The 24,157-nt window shown below is 36.9% G+C and overlaps 1 protein-coding gene across 2 annotated transcripts in view; it reads left to right on the top strand.

Annotated features, from left to right (window-relative positions):
* Positions 1 to 24,157, top strand: part of LOC124606740 (SAGA-associated factor 29) — a 61,909-nt gene that overhangs the window by 19,625 nt on the left and 18,127 nt on the right. For both annotated transcript variants that reach the window (XM_047138772.1, XM_047138773.1), the window contains exons 4-5: positions 8,434 to 8,715; positions 19,662 to 19,890. In XM_047138772.1, the coding sequence (XP_046994728.1) occupies positions 8,434 to 8,715; positions 19,662 to 19,890 (511 nt within the window). The remainder of the gene's footprint in view (positions 1 to 8,433; positions 8,716 to 19,661; positions 19,891 to 24,157) is intronic.

Here is a 24,157-nt window from a genome sequence, read left to right as displayed (position 1 = left end):
TTTACTTTAATTGAGCTGCTAACTGTCACAATCAAGTGATGAATCTTAACCCTTCATCTAATGTGTATCCTGGCAACCCTGCAGGAGTTGCCATAATCGTCTGCTTCATGAGTACCAAATTACATCAGCAACAAAAAAAGAGAAAGTGTCAGAAAAGGTTCAAAGCAACTGTAAGTGTGACAAATCTAATTTTGTTCACTATCTTGATATCAAAAATGATAGGAAAACTTACAGAAGCAATGAACAAATTGTTATTTATGATAGGTAAGGGGGTGAAAAAGTAAGAAAGTACACAACTGCACATGCCTACTACTTCTGTTTTGTTTCTGCTTCAGTAGTCACATATTCAATTTTTTCTTATTAATCCACAGTTTGGCTTCAATGTATTACTCTATAATCCATAACATCTCCACATTTTGGTGGTATTTCTAGTATCTTAGTTGTGTATGGGACAAAACCAGATACAATCCATTTGAGGTCAACGGTGCATAGATCTTACTGTTTCTTTGGACAAGATCATTTTGCACTCGATTTGTGAAAATAAGCTTTCACCACAGGCCAAGCAGGATAGGGGTACAATTCATTTTTGTTTTTCAATGCCTATGTTATCTGCTGTCAGATTCACTTAGATGAGTGTCTGCTAGCACAACTCCACTGATGGCTGGCTGGAGCAGGCTATGGGTAGCAGTGAGGACAATGTGAGCCATCCAAGAAGTTCATCATATTGCTAGTGCAGTTAAGATGTCACCAAACTGCAGAGGATGTTTGGTACCTCAGTGCTCATTCTCTCTCTCTTGGGATTGGTGCTGAGAGATACTGCTAAATTCTTATAATATTCTCTTTTCATACTAGTGAAATAATTTGTAGTAGTCATGTTTGTATGAAAAAGAGATCACAAAGTTAATTTTTCAACCCTAAGAAGGTCGTTCCACACTTAAATTGCAACTGGTTTTATATTTCATATTGTGAAGTGTCAGCATTACTTGTCATCAGAGAAATGTTAGAGAGCTGGTTGTGGAAGTGTCATGTTAGCTCCTTGGAGTATGGTTGTCTCGTGATCTAATGCAGGCGTAGTTGCTGGTTCACATCTCGTTAGTCTAGCGAGATGTGTCACTTAAGTTTTTATTTTCTCTTTGTAAATTGCCAGAATGGAATTCAGTAACAAGAGACTGAGAAAATCTTTGCATTGCATCAACTGAGTGATTACCCTATTTTTATTTTTCATCTTCAACAGTCTTCTGTAATGCAATAAACTTCATTCATTACTAGTTTGTTATTGTTATTATTATTTATTATTATTTCTTTACTTTCTCAGGCGTTAAGTCTGCTTAAAAATGGAAAGTGACGCGGACCTTGATCAAGCATCACTTCCTTTTAACTGTACGGTATATGTTATATTGCATTTAGGAACTTTCGGGTAATTGAACATATATCAATAATTACAGATTTCTGTAGTTGTATATATAAGTTTGGATGTAGCTGTATTGCATTGATGTACTGGTGGATATTGTGTGGTATGACTCCTGTAGTTGATAGTATAATTGGTATAATGTCAACTTTATCCTGATGCCACATGTCCTTGACTTCCTCAGCCAGTTGGATGTATTTTTCAGTTTTTTCTCCTGTTTTCTTTTGTATGTTTGTTGTATTGGGTATGGATATTTTGATTAGTTGTGTTAATTTCTTCTTTTTATTGGTGAGTATGATGTCAGGTTTGTTATGTGGTGTTGTTTTATATGTTATAATGGTTCTGTTCCAGTATAATTTGTATTCATCGTTCTCCAGTACATTTTGTGGTGCATACTTGTATGTGGGAACATGTTGTTTTATAAGTTTATGTTGTAAAGCAAGCTGTTGATGTATTATTTTTGCTACATTGTCATGTCTTCTGGGGTATTCTGTATTTGCTAGTATTGTGCATCCGCTTGTGATGTGATCTACTGTTTCTATTTGTTGTTTGCAAAGTCTGCATTTATCTGTTGTGGTATTCGGATCTTTAATAATATGCTTGCTGTAATATCTGGTGTTTATTGTTTGATCCTGTATTGCAATCATGAATCCTTCTGTCTCACTGTATATATTGCCTTTTCTTAGCCATGTGTTGGATGCGTCTTGATCGATGTATGGCTGTGTTAGATGATACAGGTGCTTGCCATGTAGTGTTTTCTTTTTGCAATTTACTTTCTTCGTATCTGTTGATGTTATGTGATCTAAAGGGTTGTAGAAGTGGTTATGAAATTGCAGTGGTGTAGCCGATGTATTTATATGAGTGATTGCTTTGTGTGTTTTGTTAGTTTCTGCTCGTTCTATAAAGAATTTTCTTAAATTGTCTACCTGTCCATAATGTAGGTTTTTTATGTCGATAAATCCCCTTCCTCCTTCCTTTCTGCTTAATTTGAATCTTTCAGTTGCTGAATGTATGTGATGTATTCTATATTTGTGGCATTGTGATCTTGTAAGTGTATTGAGTGCTTCTAGGTCTGTGTTACTCCATTTCACTACTCCAAATGAGTAGGTCAATATTGGTATAGCATAAGTATTTATAGCTTTTGTCTTGTTTCTTGCTGTCAATTCTGTTTTCAGTATTTTTGTTAGTCTTTGTCTATATTTTTCTTTTAGTTCTTCTTTAATATTTGTATTATCTATTCCTATTTTTTGTCTGTATCCTAGATATTTATAGGCATCTGTTTTTTCCATTGCTTCTATGCAGTCGCTGTGATTATCCAATATATAATCTTCTTGTTTAGTGTGTTTTCCCTTGACTATGCTATTTTTCTTACATTTGTCTGTTCCAAAAGCCATATTTATATCATTGCTGAATACTTCTGTTATCTTTAGTAATTGGTTGAGTTGTTGATTTGTTGCTGCCAGTAGTTTTAGATCATCCATGTATAGCAGATGTGTGATTTTGTGTGGGTATGTTCCAGTAATATGGTGTCCATAATTTGTATTATTTAGCATGTTGGATAGTGGGTTCAGTGCAAGGCAGAACCAGAAAGGACTTAATGAGTCTCCTTGGTATATTCCACGCTTAATCTGTATTGGCTGTGATGTGATATTATTTGAATTTGTTTGGATATTAAGTGTGGTTTTCCAATTTTTCATTACTATGTTTAGGAACTGTATCAATTTAGGATCTACTTTGTATATTTCCAATATTTGTAGTAACCATGAGTGGGGTACACTATCAAAAGCTTTTTGGTAATCAATGTATGCATAGTGTAGCGACCTTTGTTTAGTTTTAGCTTGATACATCACCTCTGCATCTATTATCAGTTGCTCTTTACATCCTCGTGCTCCTTTGCAGCAGCCTTTTTGTTCTTCATTTATAATTTTGTTCTGTGTTGTATGTGTCATTAATTTCTGTGTAATGACTGAAGTTAATATTTTGTAGATTGTTGGTAGGCATGTTATGGGGCGATATTTAGCTGGATTTGCTGTGTCTGCTTGATCTTTAGGTTTCAGATAAGTTATTCCATGTGTAAGTGTATCAGGGAATATGTATGGGTCTAGAATGTAACTGTTAAATAATTTAGTTAGATGTGAATGTGTTGAGGTGAACTTCTTTAGCCAGAAATTTGCTATTTTATCATTTCCAGGGGCTTTCGAATTGTGCGTAGAATTAATTGCTCGGGTGACTTCATGTTGCAAAATTATCACTTCAGGCATTTGTGGTATCATCTTGTATGAGTCTGTTTCTGCTTATATCCACCGTGCATGCCTGTTATGTTGTACCGGGTTTGACCATATGTTGCTCCAGAAGTGTTCCATGTCTGTTATGTTTGGTGGATTGTCTATTTTTATGTGTGTGTTATCTATTGTTTGGTAAAATTTCTTTTGGTTTGTGTTGAATGTTTGGTTTTGTTTCCTTCTCTTTTCACTTTTTTTGTATCTTCTAAGTCGTTTGGCCAACGCTTGTAATTTCTGCTTCTTTTCATCTAATTGCTCTATTGCTTCTTGTTGTGAGATTTTACCTAACCTTTTTCGTTTTTTGTCTGATATTTCATTTCTTATAAATTGTGTTAGCTGTCCGATGTCTTTTCTCAGTTTTTCTATTCTGATCTGTAGCCTGTGTTGCCATGCTGGTTTTGTGGGTTTCTTCTGTGTGTTGATTGGTTCTGATCTCTGCCTAGTGTGTATATTTAGTGTAGTGAGTGCTCCTACATAAACCAGTAGTTGTAACTCTTCCATAGTTGTGTATTCATTTATTTTGTTGTGTTGATAGTTTTTATTGTTGTTTCGACTTGTGGGTTATTTGGTGGTCTATGCAAGAATGGTCTAATGTCTGTATTTGTGTCTTTGTATTCTATATGTGTCAACTGAAATTTTTCTTCTATATCTAACATGTGTGTCACTTCATGTTCTATTTGTGATTGTGCTGGAGGCTGTCTTAAGATTTTGTTTTCCTCTGATTGTTTAATTGATGCGTTTTGTTCTTTGTTTGTTTTCTCTGGGATGTTTGAGTCCATTACTGTATTTTCTTCTTCTTCTAATTGCACATTATTTTGTTCCAGTATTTGTTGTACTTGTTGTTTGATATTTTCTAATTCTGACTGGGGTATCCTGTTATTTTTTATTGTTACACGGATCTGATCAGCTAGTCGTTGTTCTGTTAAAAATTTTAATTCTGGGTATCTGGTAATAAATGTTGTGTATACTTGTGATCTGTATCCAGTTGTGTTGGTTCCTAGGTTTGTTGCTTGGTAATAACAGAACATGAGGTGTCGATTAACTTCGTCTGACCATCTCATCCTCTGTCTTTGTTTTCCTTCTAGGGTGGTTGCAGGAAGCATATCCTGCAAAACACCTCTATTTGGATTTAAATCATTTTCCAGTTGGCTAGCAGTGTCGTTACCATTGTGGGCGGGCATAGGGTTCAAGCGTCGTCCCCGACCATGATGGCGCTTGTCCGAGGCTTCTTTAGTTCTGTCCTGAACCAAGTAATCACACTAAAAGGGGGGTTAGCCCTATTAGTGGTTTGTTCTTTTTGTCGCCTTTTATGACTGGCAGAACATACCGGAGGCCTATTCTTTTCCTTATTATTATTATTACTATTATTATTATTATTACTATTACTATCATTCATTCACTCACAAGAGCTTTCCTAACCCTATTTAGTACCGATATATATGACAATGGATATGGAAGAATGGAATATTGGATGTTTTTCCACGCAAAGAACACACATTTATATTTGTGACTTGTGTTCGCAGCAGTAGGAAAAACCCAGTAAGAATAGGCAACATCAGCATGGTACAGGTTTGTGATCATGACAGTGGTTTACCTTACCCATGGCTCAACTACAGGTTGCAGTGTTACAACTGTGAAAGGAAAACCAAAAACGATTTTTTTGTTCTGCTGCTGTTTGAATGGGCTATGCCAATGGATAAATTTGAGTTTTTATATTGCCACAGCTATTTAAACTTCTACAGAATTTCTGAGTAATCAAATTTGTGTTTCACGTGTGAATTTTGATTTCAAATATGATTGGTAAGCCTTCTGGTGACCTTGTTCCAGTATCTTGTGGGAGCAGGTGTAGTGGTCTGCGTTATGAATACCAAGCAACAGTAAACAAAAAAGTCACTGGAAATATTCAAAAGAACTATCAGTGACACGGAATGACATGACGTTGGATTTTTTCATCATGTAGGGACCAAGCAAGAGTGTAACATTATGAAAGCAATGGACAGACTATTTAGTATATATTATTTGTATATATCACAAGGTGAAAAATGTATGAAGGTGCAGAGTTGGACATTGCTAATATGTGCAGTTTAGTTTCTGTGTTAATTGCACAAATACACTGTCATTTGACCATTGCACATACTCCTGTATGGAGAACATAGTAATAAGCATTGCTGATGTAGAGAAACAACTGAAAGAGTCGAAAACAAGTAAGTCACCAGGTCCTAACGGAATCTTAGTTCGGTTTTATGAAGAGTACTCTATAACATTGGCTCCTTACTTAGCTCGAATTTATTGTCAATCTCTCACCCAGCACATAGTCCAAAGCAACTGGAAAAAAGCGCAGGTGACTCCTGTGTATAGGAAGGGTAAAAGAATGGACTCACAAAACTACAGACCAATATCCTTAACATAGGTTTAGTGCAGAATCCTTGAGAATATTCTCAGTTTCAATATAATAGATTTCCTTGAACGGGAAAAGCTTCTATCCACAAATCAGCATGGTTTTATAAAGCATTGCTCTTGTGTAACTGAGGTTGCTGTTTTCTCACATTAGATCCTGTAAACCATTGATGAAGGGTGACAGGTGGAGTCCATATTCTCAGATTCCCGTAAAACATTTGACGCAGTGCTACCCTGCTGACTGTTAATGAAGGTACAAGCATACGGAATAGGTTCCCACATAAGTGGCCGGCTGCTGTGGCCGAGCGGTTCTAGGCGCTTCAGTCCTAACCCATGCTGCTGTTATGGTCGCAGGTTCGAATCCTGCCTCAGGCACGGATGCGTGTGATGTCGGTAGGTTAGTTAGGTTTAAGTAGTTCTAAGTGTAGGGGACTGATGATCTCAGATGTTAAGTCCATAGTGCTTAGAGCCATTTGAACTTGATATGTGAGTGGCTTGAAGACTTCTTAAGTAACAGAACCCACTATTTTGTCCTCAATGCCAAGTGTTCATCAGAGGTTAGGGCATCATTGGGAGGCCCCCAGGTAAGTGTGATAGGAGCGCTGTAGTTCTCTATATACATAAACAGTGTGGTGGACAGGGTAAACAGCAGTCTGTGGCTGTTTGTTGATGATGTTGTGGTGAATGGAAAGGTATCGTCATTGAGTGGCTGTAGGAGGATACACTATGACTTAGATGAAATGTCTAGTTGATGTGATGAATGGCAGCTAGCTCCAAATGTAGAAAAATGTAAGTTAATGCAGATCAGTACAGAAAATAAACTTACAATGTTCAGATACAGTATTAGTGGTGTGCTGCATGAACAGTCACATTGATTAAATATTTAGGCGTAACGTTGCAAAGCAATATGAAATGGATTGATCATGTAAGAACTGTAGAAGGGAATGCGAATGGTCAGCTGCTGTCTGTTGGTAGAATTTTAGGAAAGTGTAGTTCATCTGTAAATGAAACAGCATATAGGACAGTAGTATGACCCACAATTGAGTACTGTTCAAGTTTTTGGGATCCGCACAAGGACGGATTAAAGAAGACATCGAAGCAATTCTTCAGAGGCAGGCTGCTAGATTCCTTACCAGTAGGTTAGAACAGCGTGCAGATATTGTGGAGATGTTTTGGGAAATTAAATGGGAATCACTGGAGGGAGGGCAATGTCTTTTTGAGGAGCACTATTGAGAAAATTTAGAGCTGGCTGCCGAATGATTCTACTGTTGCCAACGCACATTTTGTGTAAGGGCCATGAAGGTAAGATTAGAGAGATTAGGTCTTGTACGGAGGCATTTAGACAGACATTTTTCCCTCACTCTTATTTCGAGTGGATCAAAAGGGAAAGGACTAGCCTTGGTACAGGATGCCCTCCACCGTGCACCAATTGGTGGCTTGCAGAGTATGTATATAGAAGTAGACGAAGACAAACAAATTGTTTACAAAAAATTGCATGAAGAAGGAAAGTAAATAAGATATAAAGCATTAACAATAACATTAAGCAACATAGTGAGGTATTTTAATTCAATCATAAACTATAAAATTAATTTTGAATCAAAAGCAGTGTTTTGCATCTTAGTGTAATACATTACTAATCGTACTGAAAATGGGTAGGCTGCCTCTATTGCTGTCGAGCGTGAAATGCAAATCGTAAACATTTTTTGTGGAGAATCATTCAACAGCCATAAAGCATCATATACTTTCCAAAGTGACGAGCAGTATCTGGCACTTTTTGCAACTGGTGAGTGATCACAGCACACCCACTGCAGGTACCAGCAAATGGGTTCTGGAGAGCTCTGGTGCAATGCCATTTTTAGGCAGATAGTCTGCCAAGAAATCTGTCATAAATATGTTATTGGATGGAATTGTTACTACCAATATTCCACAAAGTGAAATAAAGTATAGGTGTGCTACCATTATACTTGTGACTGCAGCGTTCAGACAGAAGGTGCTATAAAAATTTTGGCTGCCAAGATTGAATTTGGATGACATGTAGTTTACCACCAGGCCACGGGTGTGGACATTGCAGAACAGCTCGAATAGAAAACAAAAGACTTCTTCCTGGAACTGTTGCAACCTAAAATGTTGCCAGATTGTGAAGAAAGCTGGATTGGCAGCCATGTGTTAGGCTGGTTGCCTTTCATTTGGTTTTAAAATTCAGGCTTTTCTGCCGTTTGCTTATCCATTTTATGATAGCATCAGTGCTAATGCAGAGTGAATGTTTCTTTCTGAGACATTTTATGTTTGTTAGCAATGGTTTTGCTTCTAAATTTAAATTTGAATGTATATTTGTATATATTTCAGCAAAAATTGAAAGGCTTATACAAAGCGGCAGTATCTGATGCTGCTCAAGAAGAGGAACTTATAAGAAATGCCCTTAATAAAGTGAATGAAATTCGGGCAATTAGAAATGAAAGGAGAATTCAAGCAAGAAATGCTGGTAACAAGGAGACAATTCGTAGAGGGGCTCTCATGAAAATGTTGCAGAGTTCTGCTCAGACCTTACCACTTTGGGTGGGAAAATTAGGGGAAAAGCCACCACCACTGTGTGGAGCAGTTCCAGCTGAACCTACATATATTGCAAAGGTTAGTGACATGCTGAGAAATATACATTATAACAACAGTATTAAGTATTTATTTTTTAGACTAATTGCTATATCATACTTATAAAGTTGACTAAATTGTACTTGTTTACCTTTTTTTAATTCACATGAAAATGGAAATTCCTTGTTGGAATATACATAATGCAAGGAGTAAAGGTAGCAACTCACCACTCAACTGAAACATTGATTGGTCAGTAATTACATAAACAAGACTGAAAACATTAGTAAGCTTTTGGATAATGTCCTCCTCTGGAGATAACTAGTGCAGAATACTCATACACTTGTATGGCTGCATTGTAGTCAGCAAGGACAATGTAACCATGAAAGTGTATGTGTAATCTGCACTTAGTTAGCCGTGAACAAACACAGTGTTCAAAAGCTTTACAATGTTTTCTGTCGTGTTTGTGTGGCTACTCTCCATACCCCATCCTCAGTATGTTACAAAATTAAAGATACCAGTGTGCATTGCATATCATTGCCCCATGTTGGTATTTAGTGTCAGTGCGATTTGTGTTTTCCTAGACCTAGGAGAAGTTTATTAACAAAATATCATAATTTATTCACTCTCCAGTATTCTTTGTTTACTGATTTCTGTTTGGGAGGGAACTCTGATGAATTTACATCTTGCTCAGTGCATCAACATAATGAAAAATTTAGTTTGACGTAAATTATGAACTTGCATTCCCCTTACCCATTCCCATCCTTTAGACAAACAGTGAAATTTATATTACTTAGTGAATGTAGGAGTTGTCCAACATGCACACAGAAACAAAGCATTAACATTAAGTAATAAAAGGAGAAGTATAAAGATATTGATAGTAATGATTCCAGTTTACTTAATCAGTACTTTTGTAAATTTCCCAGCATACGTGGCAAGTTTGAAAGAAATCAGCAATTTGATTTTTCAGTTCATTATATTATTAACATGGACTTCGGTGTGTGTATCCCTTATTGCAGACTGTTCCAAGTCAGCTGCTTGGAGCACAGGTGCCCACGGGCATTCACAGATTCACCTGGTGAGCAGGCACTTAGGGGGTAGGCTGCCTGCAAGGGTTCATTTCACTGCACACATGCACCCACCATGTTACGTGCCTGGAACTTAGTTGCATCTTGTGCTTTTTAATGGACATAGTGACGACAGCCATTGCCATTTTCATGAAGTGGGGAAGAACAGAACAGTTTTTGTTTGCAGAGAAAGAAGTGTTGCCTCAGTGCCTTGTGTGTCATAAAGTTTGAATACAATGAAAGAGAATATTGTACAATGTCACTACATGTGTCTTTACATGAAGCAGTATGGTGAGCTAGATAGTAATGCAAGAAAGCAAATCATTGTCACACTGAAGGACAAAGTTCGGCAACAGGTAAATCTGGTGCAAAATAAATAAGTATAGCAAATGAATACATATTTCTTCTATGCACTCTGTGTGTGTGTGTGTGTGTGTGTGTGTTTTAGATTGCTGACACTGACGAAGATTCAACTGATGTGTGCAACTTCGTAGCTTGCTAGAAGTGCCACATCATAGCACCAACTGGAACACCATTCTCAATGGGTCCATTGGTGAAATCATGCCTGCTCTCTGAGTGCTTAGTGCCAGCAGACAATTCAAAATTTAAAGGAGTTTACCTCTCCAAACAAACAGTGTCTCATTGGATATGTGACATTGCCAACTGAAGCAGAAGTTCCAGATTTTTTATAGCTTTTTGGTTAGCCCTCGATGAAACCACAGATGTCACAGACATTGCTCAGCTCACATTATTTGTGAGGAATGTTAATTCGGAACTAAGATTTTCGAGGAGCTACTAGAAGTGATGCCAATGGAGTACACAACTACAGGTCATGACATATTTGAGGTTCTATGTGAGTGTGTGGAAAACATATGCTTGCCATGGGACAGGTTCTGTTCCATGGCAACAGATGGTACTCCACAAATAGTTGGGAGCAAGCAAGGCTTTGTGACCCTTGTGAAGGGAAAGATCAAGATGGAATTTTGGAAAGAAATATGAAGCATACACTGTTTTGTGCAACAGGAAGCCCTTTGGCTGAAAATGTAAAATGCGGCGAGCTCATGAAAATCATGGTGAGGTAACGCACCCCAGTCTCAACACTGCCAGTTCAAAGGCATTGTGCACAGCCTGGAAACAGCCTGTGGTAAGTTCTCGATGTATTTTTTGCAGTTTGGGAACAAATTGCATAGTTTATGGTAATGTATGGAGAAAGGCCAATATTACTGAGTGACGAGATGTGGGTAGTGGACCCAGCCTTCCTAATGGATATTACAAGACATTTAAACAACTTAAATATGTCACTTGGAGGAGGATCTATTTATTGTTGATATGTGCAATAAAATTAATACATTCATGGACAAACTTCATGTATTTGAAAGGCAACTTGGTAGTGGAAACTTAACTTTTTTTGGGTGTTTTTTATCCCTTAAATTGCCTGAAGAAATAAGTTTTGTTGATTATCAACAAATTATTGAACAACTTCATCAAAGTTTTGAGGCAAGGTTTCAGGACATGTGATGCCTACGATGGTATCACGATCTTTGTGCTGAGAATTTGCCCAAATTACACAGGAATGCAGCTGACATCATATATACTTTTGGCTCAACATATGTTTGTGAACAACTATTTTCCATAATGAGTAGATTAAAAACTGCAGAAAGGTCCCAGCTGCATGACCCAACACTTAAAAGAGTATTCTGTGTCTTGCGGCAGCTCGAGGGCTGACACCCAATATTTCATTAATCGTGAATAAACAGAAATGTGTTTCTCAAACTAAGTAAAATGTTCGTACATTTGGCTTATATTAATGCTTTTTGTTAATTTAATCAGTCACCCTGTATTGCCTTGTACATGGTTTCCTCACCAGCCAGTGTTTTGTGTACAGTGCTGCATGTAAGCTGCTTGCCCAGCCCTTTCTACCTGTGACATTGTGTACACATACACAAGCTGTTTACTCATTCTTGCCCGCAGGTGCCCGGCTGCACACAGCTGGACTCTCGAGCTGGAACAGCCTGGCTTTAGTGCGTGCTTGCCACATGGGTTATTCCTTTAAAGTCTGTTCTTAGTTTCATATTTTTTCCATTTGAAAAAATATGTGCCTGGTACATGTCTTCTTTTTCCATTGAAAATATTGTGTGCATTCCTCCTCCTACCTTTCATCTTTGCTGCTCACTTTCTTTAGTGTACACTTATACATTCCTCCTCTGACTTGTTGGAAACACTCATGGTTGGTCTTTTGCCATTGCTCCTTTGGAATTCTAAAACTTTTGAGAGTCTTCACGTAAATTAACCTTGTCAATTTCATTCAGTTTCAGTTCTATTGTTTGATAATTCCTTATCTGTATCTTAACAAAAAAATCTCCCAATTTATATAAAAATGTAATCGGTGCTCCCGTCTTTTATCCACAACCTCAAGTAGTATATTCATGCATTTCTTTGAGCCTTCAAATGTTTTGTAAATGTCCTTAAACCATTTGTTCAAATCTTTATTTTTAAACTTCCAAATCCTGTTTCAATTCTTGTGGTGGGTTTCTGTATGAGCTCAACAAATACACGTCACTGTCAGCATGTATTTTATGAAATCACCTACCCCATCAGTTCTGTTATGAGATTTTGATGGCATTGAACCACAGTGATATAATACTTTTTAAGAGAGTAAACCAACGACTGTGTATTATTATAATTATCTTCTGTATTATCTAGATTTTGGCTTTAATGGTGTAACAGCTTTTAGCATTGTTCTTGATAATGCCATAAAAGGCGAAATCTGAATAGTACAAAAGATAAATATAATAATACATGGTCAAATAGTGATTTACTCTTTTAAAAAGTTCGGTAATGTGTTGTAGCTAACACTGACTGCTATGTTGATTTCAACCTTGCATCCAATACCAATGCTGCTATCATCACAGTTAAGGACCCATCTACTTCAAAGCTATTGCTGGCTCCACTGGTCTCAGTCATTGCCTCTGTGAGATGTGAAGTCAATTACACCACACATTCACTTGCTGGAGATGCTGTTAGTAATCCCTATCTATATACGAAATGAAAGTTCGAGCATTCCTCATTCCGTCCAAAAATTACACCACACATTCACTTGCTGGAGATGCTGTTAGTAATCCCAATCTATATACGAAATGAAAGTTTGAGCATTCCTCATTCCGTCCAAAAATTAAATGGTTGCCAACTGCTGCCAGTTTGCACATGAGGAGTCCTTGCATAGGAATCTTAGGTGATGAATCAGTTGCTCTTCCCCATTGCAGCTGACCACTTTATTTTATTTATTTATTTTATTTGAGGTACATATTCCATAGATCCAGTATGGAGTGATTATGCATGGATGTGGAATGAGTTAAAGCAGATACAATATAGATATCATACAATACAATATATACTGGTATATTACACATGGTAGATGAATGATTCAAAACTGGTACAATGCAATAATGTAATAGTGATAAAAAAGAATACAGATACAATGACTAAGGAAGTAATTTGAATTACTACTCAAATTATATATCTCTGCTGAAGAATTCATCTAAAGAGTAGAAATAGAAACATTTTTCCAGTAGGAATTCCTTTAGCCTTTTTATGAATAGTGTTTTATTTTCTTTTAGACACTTTATATTACTCGAGAGTGTGTTAAAGATTTTTATACTTGTGTACTTCACCCCTTTTTGTACCAGAGGTAGATTTTTCCGTTCACAGTGCATACTACCTTTCTGGCTTGTGTTATAATGATGGTAATGCCTCATTTGTTTCTTATTCAGAGGAAGTGAGAAGTGTGAAAGCCATGAGTGAGAGGAGATATTGTGAGGTAGTGGTTAATATACCTAACTGTTTAAAAAGATTGCAACATGAAGTTCTTGGAGAAACACTACATATAATTCGGACTACTTTTTTCTGGCTAACAAAAATTTTTTTTGAAAGTGGTGAGTTGCCTCAAAAGATTATTCCATAGCACATCAATATATGGAAGTAGCCAAAATATGCAGACTCTGATATGTTGATGTCTCCAATTTTGGAGATTATTTGGATGACAAATGTTGCTGAGCTAAGCTTTTTTAGTGTTTGCTGTATGTGGAATTCCCAGTTGAGCCGGTTATCTATGTGAACGCTTAGGAACTTTATGCACTGAATGCTCTGTAACTGTTTGCTCTTGTGTGCAATGTTAATCTTTTCTGGGCATATGTAACTGGATTGGAACTGCATGTAATTTGTTTTACTGAGGTTTATTGCTAGAGAATTTGCTGTGAACCAGGCCAGAGCATTTTCAAGTGCTTGGTGGCGGTTTTCCTGGCTGTCACTATACTTGTGTTATCTGCAAACGTTGTGATATTGCTAGCACTGTTTGAGGACAGGGGTAGGTCATTAATATATATAATAAATAGGAGGGGACCAAGGACTGACCCTTGTGGAACACCATGATGTACTGTTTCCCAGTCAGACTCTACCTCTCCTACTTGTAGATTGTTAACACCTAATACTATTTTTTGTTTTCTGTCTTCTAGATATGATCTGAGCCAGTTACCCATTTGTACACGGATTCCATATTGGGCTGCTTTTCCTAAAAGTATTCTGTGATCGACGCACTCGAAAGCCTTAGTCAGGTCACAGAATATGCCAGTGTGTAATTTTTTCTTGTCAAGGCATTCTAAAACACTATTTGTAAGTGTGTAAATTGCTTCGGTTGTAGGTATACCTGATCTGAAACCAAATTTTTGTTTATTAATTAGTGCAAATTTTTCAAGGCTTTAGAAAATGCCGTTATAAGAGAGATAGGACGATAGTTGGAAACATCTGTGGGATCACCTTTTTTGTAGAGGGGCTTCACGGTAACATACTTCATTCTGTCAGGGAAGATACCTTGATTTAGAGAGGCATTGAATATATGAGCTAGAACTTTAGAGAGTTGATTAAAGCTGGCTTTTAGCAGTTTACTGGAAATATTGTCTACACCCGATGAATTTATACTTTTTAGAGAAATTATGGTTTTTCTTACTTCTTGCACAGTTATGGTGGCCATACCTATCATGTCTATAGAGTTAGGGAAAAGTTCTTTCAGAGTTTTTATTGCCTTTTCTGAAGAGCCTTTGCATGCTGTTTTCTCAGCAACAGTTAAAAAGTGCTCATTAAAGATTTTAACCACAATATCTTGATTTTGAACTAGCTTACCTTCATTGTTCGATACAGTTCCCCACAGTCATTTAATGAACAAAGTAAGAGCATATGGACTATCAGACCAATTGTGTGATTGGATTGAAGAGTTCCTAGATAACAGAACACAGCATGTCATTCTCAAAGGAGAGAAGTCTTCCGAAGTAAGAGTGATTTCAGGTGTGCCACAGGGGAGTGTCGTAGGACCGTTGCTACTCACAATATACATAAATGACCTTGTGGATGACATCGTAAGTTCACTGAGGCTTTTTGCGGATGATGCTGTGGTATATCGAGAGGTTCTAACAATGGAAAATTGTACTGAAATGCAGGAAGATCTGCAGCGAATTGACGCATGGTGCAGGGAATGGCAATTGAATCTCAATGTAGACAAGTGTAATGTGCTGCAAATACATAGAAAGAAAGATTCCTTATCATTTAGCTACAATATAACAGGTCAGCAACTGGAAGCAGTTAATTCCATAAATTATCTGGGAGTACGCATTAGGAGTGATTTAAAATGGAACGATCCTATAAAGTTGATCGTCGGTAAAGCAGATGCCAGACTGAGATTCATTGGAAGAATCCTAAGGAAATGCAATCCGAAAACAAAGGAAGTAGGTTACTGTACACTTGTTCGCCCACTGCTTGAATATTGCTCAGCAGTGTAGGATCCGTACGAGATAGGGTTGATAGAAGAGATAGAGAAGATCCAATGGAGAGCAGCGCGCTTCGTTACAGGATCATTTAGTAATCGCGAAAGCGTTATGGAGATGATAGATAAACTCCAGTGGAAGTCTCTGCAGGAGAGACGCTCAGTAGCTCGGTACGGGTTTTTGTTGAAGTTTTGAGAACATACCTTCACCGAGGAGTCAAGCAGTATATTGCTCCATCCTACGTATATCTTGCGAAGAGACCATGAGGATAAAATCAGAGAGATTAGAGCCCACACAGAAGCATATCGACAATCCTTCTTTCCACGAACAACACGAGACTGGAATAGAAGGGAGAACCGATAGAGGTACTCAAGGTACCCTCCGCCACACACCGTCAGGTGGCTTGTGGAATATGGATGTAGATGTAAACGTAGATGTATATTGTTAAGAACAATATTTTGGGTCTTGTTGGGGTAATTTTCACCTGTCTCATTTCTTATCACTTCCCATATAGTTTTGATTTTATTAGTGGAGTTATTAATTTTTGAGCACAGATACATACTTTTCGATTTCTGAATGACTTTGTTCAATATTTTACAGTATTTTTTATAGTTATTTATAAGGTTAGGGTCATCTGATTTTTTTTTAAGCAATGTACAACTCACCCTCTCTTTTGCATGAAATCCTAATTCCAGTGGTAATCCAAGGCTTGTTGGTGGATTTTTTAGTATGGGTTATATATATTCTTTTCGGGAAGGTACTTTCAAATATTAGAGCCATTTCATTACTGAAAATGTTATATTTGGAATTGGCATTTTCTACGTTGTATACTGGACCCCAGTCTATGTTTTGGAGACATGATTTAAAGATCTCATTAGTTTCATCAGTAGATTTCCTAGTCATTTTCCAGTTGGGACCAATATTAATCTCACAAATACTTTGAATTGTTAATGGTGACTCTTTGTCCATCGTGGTCAGAGAGACCGTTCAGGACTTGCCTGACAGCTATATCATCAATCTTGGTTCTGTCAGTAAATACATTATCAATTAATGATTTTGTTTGTGAAGCTATTCTGGTGGGGAAATTTACAACAGAAGCAAGATTATATGAGGACATCAAGTTCTCAAGGTCTATCCTGTCTCTGGAGTTCATTAGGAAATTTGCATTTATGTCTCCCAACAACTGTGACATCTCTACTAAGTTTAAATATGTATATTAAGAGCGCATCTAACTTTAAAAAAAAAAAAAATGCTAAAGTTACCTGAAGGTGCCCTGTATAAAGCTACTACTGCTACATAAGAATTATTTAAAGCCAGCTTTATGGCACACACTTCAAACTGTTGATCTATACAAAAATTCTGCTCATTAATTACGCTACATGTGATGCTGTTTCTGGCATAGATTGCTACTCTCTATATAAAAATTCTGCACGTTAATTACACTACATGTGATGCTGTTTCTGACATAGATTACTACTCCACCTTTTTCTATGAATTTTCTACAGTAAGATGTTGCTAAGTGGTAATTATCTATAGCAAGTCTTTTAATATCTGACACAACGTGGTGTCACTAAAGCACAGACCATGGGCACAATCTATACCTTGTGGCCCCTGGATGTTAATTAAGAGTTCATTAATTTTGTTGCTCAGGCTACGTATGTTTTGATGGTAAAGAGTCAGGTTTTGATTTCCAGAACCACTTACACATTTATTCCTAAAAAAAGAAATATCGGTTGACAGAGTGGGTTTGGTATTTTTCACTGTCCATTTATTCAAGTTGGTCTGTTTCCATGTATTAGGAGACTGGGAAGTATCAGCTTTACCTGGTGTTTTCAGCGGCCATTTGTCCAATGTGCCTGTCTATGCCCATTCCTGCAATCTTCTCGTGTTGTGGAGCACTCGTTCTTCTAATGTGTGTGCTTTGAGTATTCGTTGTTCCCAGCATTTATGACGATTTCACAAATAATGGATGGTAAGTGACTTTTTCCACACCAATTGAGGTGAAGGCCGTGAGCAGTGTAAAGTTCTCTACTAAAATTTTGCACGTTAACCATTTGTACATTTGCTTAAGAGTTGCAAATTTCTGCATGTTGATTGTTTGTGTATGCTACTGCCCTGTTCACACACGAGAATTGAGGCAAGTCATACCTGTGTGGAATATTGAGAACAATGACGTTTGAGTCATTTAGGTGGTTTAGAGCAGATTTTAAGGCATTAACAGCATGCAAACCATCGTTGTGTGCAACGTCATTTGCACCACCACAGATCACAATTAAGTCTTCCTTCATTGTCTTTCGAGAAATATTGTTTACAGTTAAAAGCACTTGGTCAAAACGAGTGCCAGGTTTAATAAAATCTGAAACATTTACTTCACTGTTTACGCCCCCCCCTTTTTTTTTTTGTGCAAGGCCTCTAAGATGACTATCACCCATTAAATATACATTTATTCTTCTTGCTGCATTTGTTGTTTTAGTTAAATTAACTGTCATCTTGAATGTTGAATTTACCTTGCTTCTGTTTACGAGTGACGGTTTTGGCTGGTGAGGTTCCATATTTTGCTTAATAACAGACTTTTCTTTCAGATGGTGCACTATTTGATCTTTTGTAGATAGGCCTACTGTTTTTTGGAGTACGGCAGGAGAATTTATTACTAAAGACGATGAAATGTTCACGCTACAGTTAGCGTTACTGGTTCACCCTGAATGTGTTGGAACGCTTGAAATGGTGACGGAATCTTCGGTCACTGTGTACACTTTATTTCAGTCAAATTCACTTACGCCCTGCTCGGTGGTTTTCAAGACATTTGAGTCTGTCAGCTAACACTTTGCTTTCTGCCAAGGATCTGCGCACAATTTCTTGCAACAAATTAATAGTTTCAACTAGTTTTGTTTTGTCAGGATGGACTTCACATGTCACACACTTACATTTTTAGCTGGATGATTTTTCACTGTGGATTTTTTGCGTGGCACTAGACTTGAAACTTTGTGAAGCCCTTTGTTGATCATCATCTTGCAATTGATGCCGGATAACATTTGAAAATTCGAAATAACTAGAGGCACAAGTTCGCTAAACTTCTGTCTCTGCCATCTTTGCATGGGCCCAGTGCAGTCCCACTAACTGAAAGTGTAGACTGCATCATTGATATTCTCCAACCATTGCATAGAGAATGTATGTGTCATCTACATGAATCCAGATGTCTCAGTATTTATTGATGTTTTTTCAGACTTGGCAAAAGAAATGGAAGCCTTTCATTTCAGTAATTTTTATCCTGAGTAAGCATTTGTACAAGTTAAATACTCGCCATACCTCCATGTACAAGTTGTTACTAATATTGCTACAGTGTAGGTTATTGTCAACAATTTATTTTTTGTTATGATGGCTTGTGTTCAGGTCTGTCATCTCTGTGGGACTCACTGCTTTTTCATAAATAGTGTAACATTCAATGCATGAAATAAGTCACATTTATTAATATAATATCTTAAGTTATATACCTTTGAACATGTGTCACTAATTTCCTTTTTCGGAAGGAAACTGATGAATTTACATTGTTGATATTGTGGCTGAATAGGCACTTGCTGTAATATAAATTCAAAATATGTTATTCCTTTCCACTGTGTAGAAAGCTACAGATCAGACTGAGTCTAGTCACTTCTTTGCATTAATAAAAAAAAATAAAAAATAAATAAATTTTCAACAATATTGGAGAGGATGGCACAGAGGAAATGTAGAATTTCTATAGCCAGATGTCTCTGAAGATTTTTGTAGGTGGACCAAAATACAGTAAAAGTCAAATTAGGAGAAGAGGGAGAGATATGTAGTTGTGCAGTACTCCAAGGAAGTAAACTCTGATCATATATGTATTACCATTTCAGGAGGCAGTTATTTTATAATGCCATTTAAACTCAGATATGATTACTTATAATGTTAAATTAGGTTATGTTAGAAAATGAATATTTTCTGTTAATTTTTGCACCATTTGTTTGAAAAACTCTTATAAAGTAATATCTGTTTGTAATTCTAGCTGATGAAGAAGCTTTTCCAAAAGAAATTACACTCATACCCTATTTCATGAAATTACTTCAACAGAAAATGCATTGTTCACTATTTTCAGATGGGAGATATGGTGGCAGCTTTAGTTAAAGGTGCTGAGGAAGGGGACAATTGGATTCTGGCTGAGGTTGTGCAGTTCAACCAGGCAACAAATAAGTATGAGGTGGATGACATAGATGAAGAACAGAAGGACAGGCATATTCTTAGTAGGAGGCGTGTTGTTCCTCTTCCTTTGATGAGAGCTAATCCAGAGACAGACCCCCATGCTCTGTTTCCTAAGGGAGCCACAGGTATGTTTCGTAATCACACAGTGAAAACATTTACAATTCTCACTTGTTCGGAAAGTAACTTCAATTTAATATGAATGCAGTGTGTGTGTTTATAATATTACTAGTGTAAGTCATAAAATTGGGTTAAACGAAGTATATGTTATATACATAATTTGGGCAATGAAAAGTGCAGAATACCTGGTATCAACAGTGTGGCATGTGAATGTGGTGAAAATCATGTAGGGCTGACAATTCACACCATAGCCGAGCTTTGCATCAAACGTAGCTGGCACATCATGTATGTAAATCTTGAAAAATTTGTGATAACTGTAGCCCTTACTCACAGAACACCAATATAGTAGAAGTGCAAAGACCACGTTATACGGAAACACAGAAGGACACCAGCGCTACTTGTGGCCTGGCTGTGAACTTCAATACGAAAAAATATGGCGCGAAAATCTCTTATGTTTATTTCTAAATACGCGAATTAGATGACAATATTTTTCATTTAATCTTTGAATGTGGACCGCATAATGCAGTAATAAAGGTTTTTGAGATCTTGCAAAGTAATATATAAAAGAAATCTCAATCAAAAACACACATTAATTACTCTTAGCTGCAGTTTACATTGTGAAAATTTTCGTAAATTACGACGTCACCTTTTGACTGTGAAATTTTTTTGTAAAACTCAATATTGCAATTTTAGGCCATGTGGCCGTTATCATGTGGAAATAAACGAGCTTTAGCACATATCAGACTAAAAAATCATCTGACATTGCATGCATATATAAATGCTTTTTACGTTTCCACATATCCTAAAGCACATTATGTCCACTCGCATGATCGAAAGTGGAATAGTAGGTTACACAAATAAATAACTACACAGCTAATGGATAACCAAGAGGTCATTTACAAAAAAATCTGTGCTACAAACCAAGGATGTACTGTAAAGTCTACAAAATCCGATTTATTATTTTTTCTGTTGATTGTTATTTATGGATATTCAGTCATCTGAAATTGAACTTCTGCACAGTTCAAATAAATTTATGAAACACACAAAATGCTACTTTACATCAACTGAAAAACAAATTGGGAGCAGAGCAGGTAGACACTCCATGAATGTAGCCAAAATGTTTTTGGCAATGAGACATACAAAGAAAATTAACTGCAACACACAAATTTTTTTTTCTTTTTTCCCCAACTTGGCTGTTATTTTGGCTACACCCATCATGTTTAAATAATGAAAAAGATACTGGTACAACATTTATTTTTAACATTTTTATTTATTTACTTCCTCTTTGAAAACACTGTTTGGTACACTACTGAAAATTAACACAAATTCCCCTTGACAGCACTTTATTCATTATACTTTTAGAATCCAATCATCACATCTAGAAAGTGTTAAGTTATGTGCCTGCTGAATTACCAGATTTTGTCATAACAAGTCAAAGGCATGATTTTGATACAAGAACATTTGTATATGTATAGGGAGCTTACTCTCATTGTACACATAATAAACAAAAACAAAGTCTTTTAACATGATTTGAACTTCTTTTTAAGTTGTTGCATACACAATTTCCTCTTGTTTGTAAATTTATTTTCTTTCACATACTTGTATATTAAAATGGAATACTTGTCTTCAGAAGTCTCTCTTCAATGTTATGTTTATTACAAATTGTTGTATGAGACAGAACAAATGTTTCTTTAAAATTATCATGTAGTTTTGTTGTGTGACCATGACTATTTAGATGGTCATACAGCTGATCATGGAGTGCCCTTAGGAAAATCATGACTCTTTCACTTGCATATTTCAAATGAGAATGCTCCTCACTATACTCTTTAAACGAGGTAAACAAATGATTTTCAGTCACAACAGAGGAGTAGAGACTGGTATTACATGTTTCACAATCATCTGATACATCTATGGCTTTTAGTACATAGCCTGCTACATAGGCTAAGGATTGTTGATCTTCTACAGACTCGATGATACCATCTGAGTAAGAATAAATTTGCTCAGGTGTATCAGTGTCTTTCATCTCACATTCACTTAAATGTTCACTCCTACCACTAGCTGCCAAAAAGTGACACAAACTGCTCAAGGGAGTGTAATCATCATTTTTACAGTTACTTACACTCATGGCTTTGAAAGGCAAAGTCATATGATTGACAACACAAGTCTTCAGAGCTTGTACAAACTGAAAACAAGCTGGGTTTGTATTAGCAATACCATGTTGTCTTATACAACAAAAGAAATTTTCTAAAGCATCTTGATTGAACGCCTTTAAATTTAAGTACTTAAAGCCAAGCACTTTCAAGGTCTTCCACAAGATAATAATAGACTGTAATGTAATCTGCCAACCTTTTATGAAGCTAAACATATTAGTCTTGTTTCTTCCCGTTTTTAAATCTATTATTTGCCAGCTGCCTATTTCCCTCAATATGCTATACCACATTTCTAAGTGTGGCGAATTTACTGATAAAGCACACCTAAATTGTTTTCCATCCCTGGGATATTGCTCATTACTGTTGAGTGAATCAAAGAGATTCCACAAACTCAGCTGTGTGTACAGCTTCAGATGGTAATGTGTGAGTAGAAACATATGTTTCAATTGCAGCTGCAACAGTATGGCTCATTTGTGCAGCAGCAACTTTTACCTTCATTTTGACATGGGAATCAGAAAAGTTAAAGTGTTGTGCTTTTAATTTGGGCAGAGTTTTGAACCGTTTTTTTTTAATCCAAAAAGTACACTGTACTGATGTACTCAAAATTTACTGCTTTGTGAGGTTCAAATTGAATTTTATTATCTATCAAAGCATTTCTAGTGTTTTTGAGCAGATGTGGTACATCATAAATGGTAACAATTGGTTGATTATTGACGACAAAATGAAATATACTGGGCTTCAACAAATTTGCTTCACACAGTTGCTTAAGGGCCTTTTGGTTTGTTGCATTCTGGTCACATACAGTACAAACCACTTTGAACCCAATATTCTGTAGTTCACTTATGATGTGAACAATGAGTGATTTCAAATGGGTGTAGTGGAAAGTGGATGCAGTAAAGTAATATGCTAGAACTTGTTTCCAAGTTCTGTGAATGCCTTTCAGCATAAAAACCAATGCTTGACTAGCAGCTACTGGTGAACGTCCTAAATGACCCAAGTCCTGATACCCATAGATTAGCTGTTTGTGTGCATCATAGTACATACCATCATCCAGAGACATTTCATCAAAAAGTAGAGCACAATACTTGTCATTTTCATGCATATTACTTACTTCCCTTGCCAAAAAGTTTAATAAAGCTGGATTAAGTCCTGTATCAAATGGTATGTGCGAAAGCACTCCCTTGAGCAGCCTGACAGATGGAAGGGAGAAGTATGTGGCCAAATATTTGTACAACCGGGGACTACGCTTAGAAATAGATAAAGCAAATGCCTTATCTTGTATAGACCACCGTACTGCTGTGGGCTGCATATTGGCATTTCTTAACTGACTATTAATAAAAGTTTTAGTCACATCATTCAACTCTTCTTCAATTAACTGAAATTTCCTGTCATCATACAACTCTTTTAGAATTTTCAATTTATTCCTCTCATTCTGTAGCTGTTTTTTCAATTTACACACTCTGCGAACTGTAATTCTATGCAATTTATACATTTTGTGTTTTCTTGGAGTTAAATCACGTTTAGAAACGCCAGATCCCATTACACCTGCACTACTTTCAACATCATAAACACCGAGCGAGGCGGCGCAGTGGTTCGACACTGGACTCGCATTCGGGAGGACGACGGTTCAATCCCGCGTCCGGGCATCCTGATTTAGGTTTTCCGTGATTTCCCTAAATCGCTCCAGGCAAATGCCGGGATGGTTCGTTTCAAAGGGCACGGCCGACTTCCTTCCCCGTCCTTCCCTAATCCGATGAGACCGATGACCTCGCTGTCTGGTCTCCTTCCCCAAACCAACCAACCAACCAACCAACATCATAAACAGGTGAGGATAAAAAGCTGTACTCACCATCATCTGTGCTCTGTAAAGGGGGACTGCTTCATTGTATTACTGTAGATTTTGCATTGTGACCTGTCTCTTGCACACTTATATTTGCACCCGATGTGGTGAAACTGCCACCACCACCACCAGTGTAACACAGATGGGTGGGGGGAGGATGATACAACACCAATTCCATGTGCTTTGGTATAACACCAGGATTTAGCCTGTGTCTAGTAAAGTTCACAAAATCTGCTTCATAGAAATGATCCTCACACACATAATAATAACTACAGTTGACAACTT

Source organism: Schistocerca americana, chromosome 3 (assembly GCF_021461395.2).
Source record: "Schistocerca americana isolate TAMUIC-IGC-003095 chromosome 3, iqSchAmer2.1, whole genome shotgun sequence".
NCBI classification, from domain to species: Eukaryota; Metazoa; Arthropoda; class Insecta; order Orthoptera; family Acrididae; genus Schistocerca; species Schistocerca americana.
Note: the sequence above shows the minus strand (reverse complement) of the source record. Positions and strands in the feature narration are given on the sequence as shown.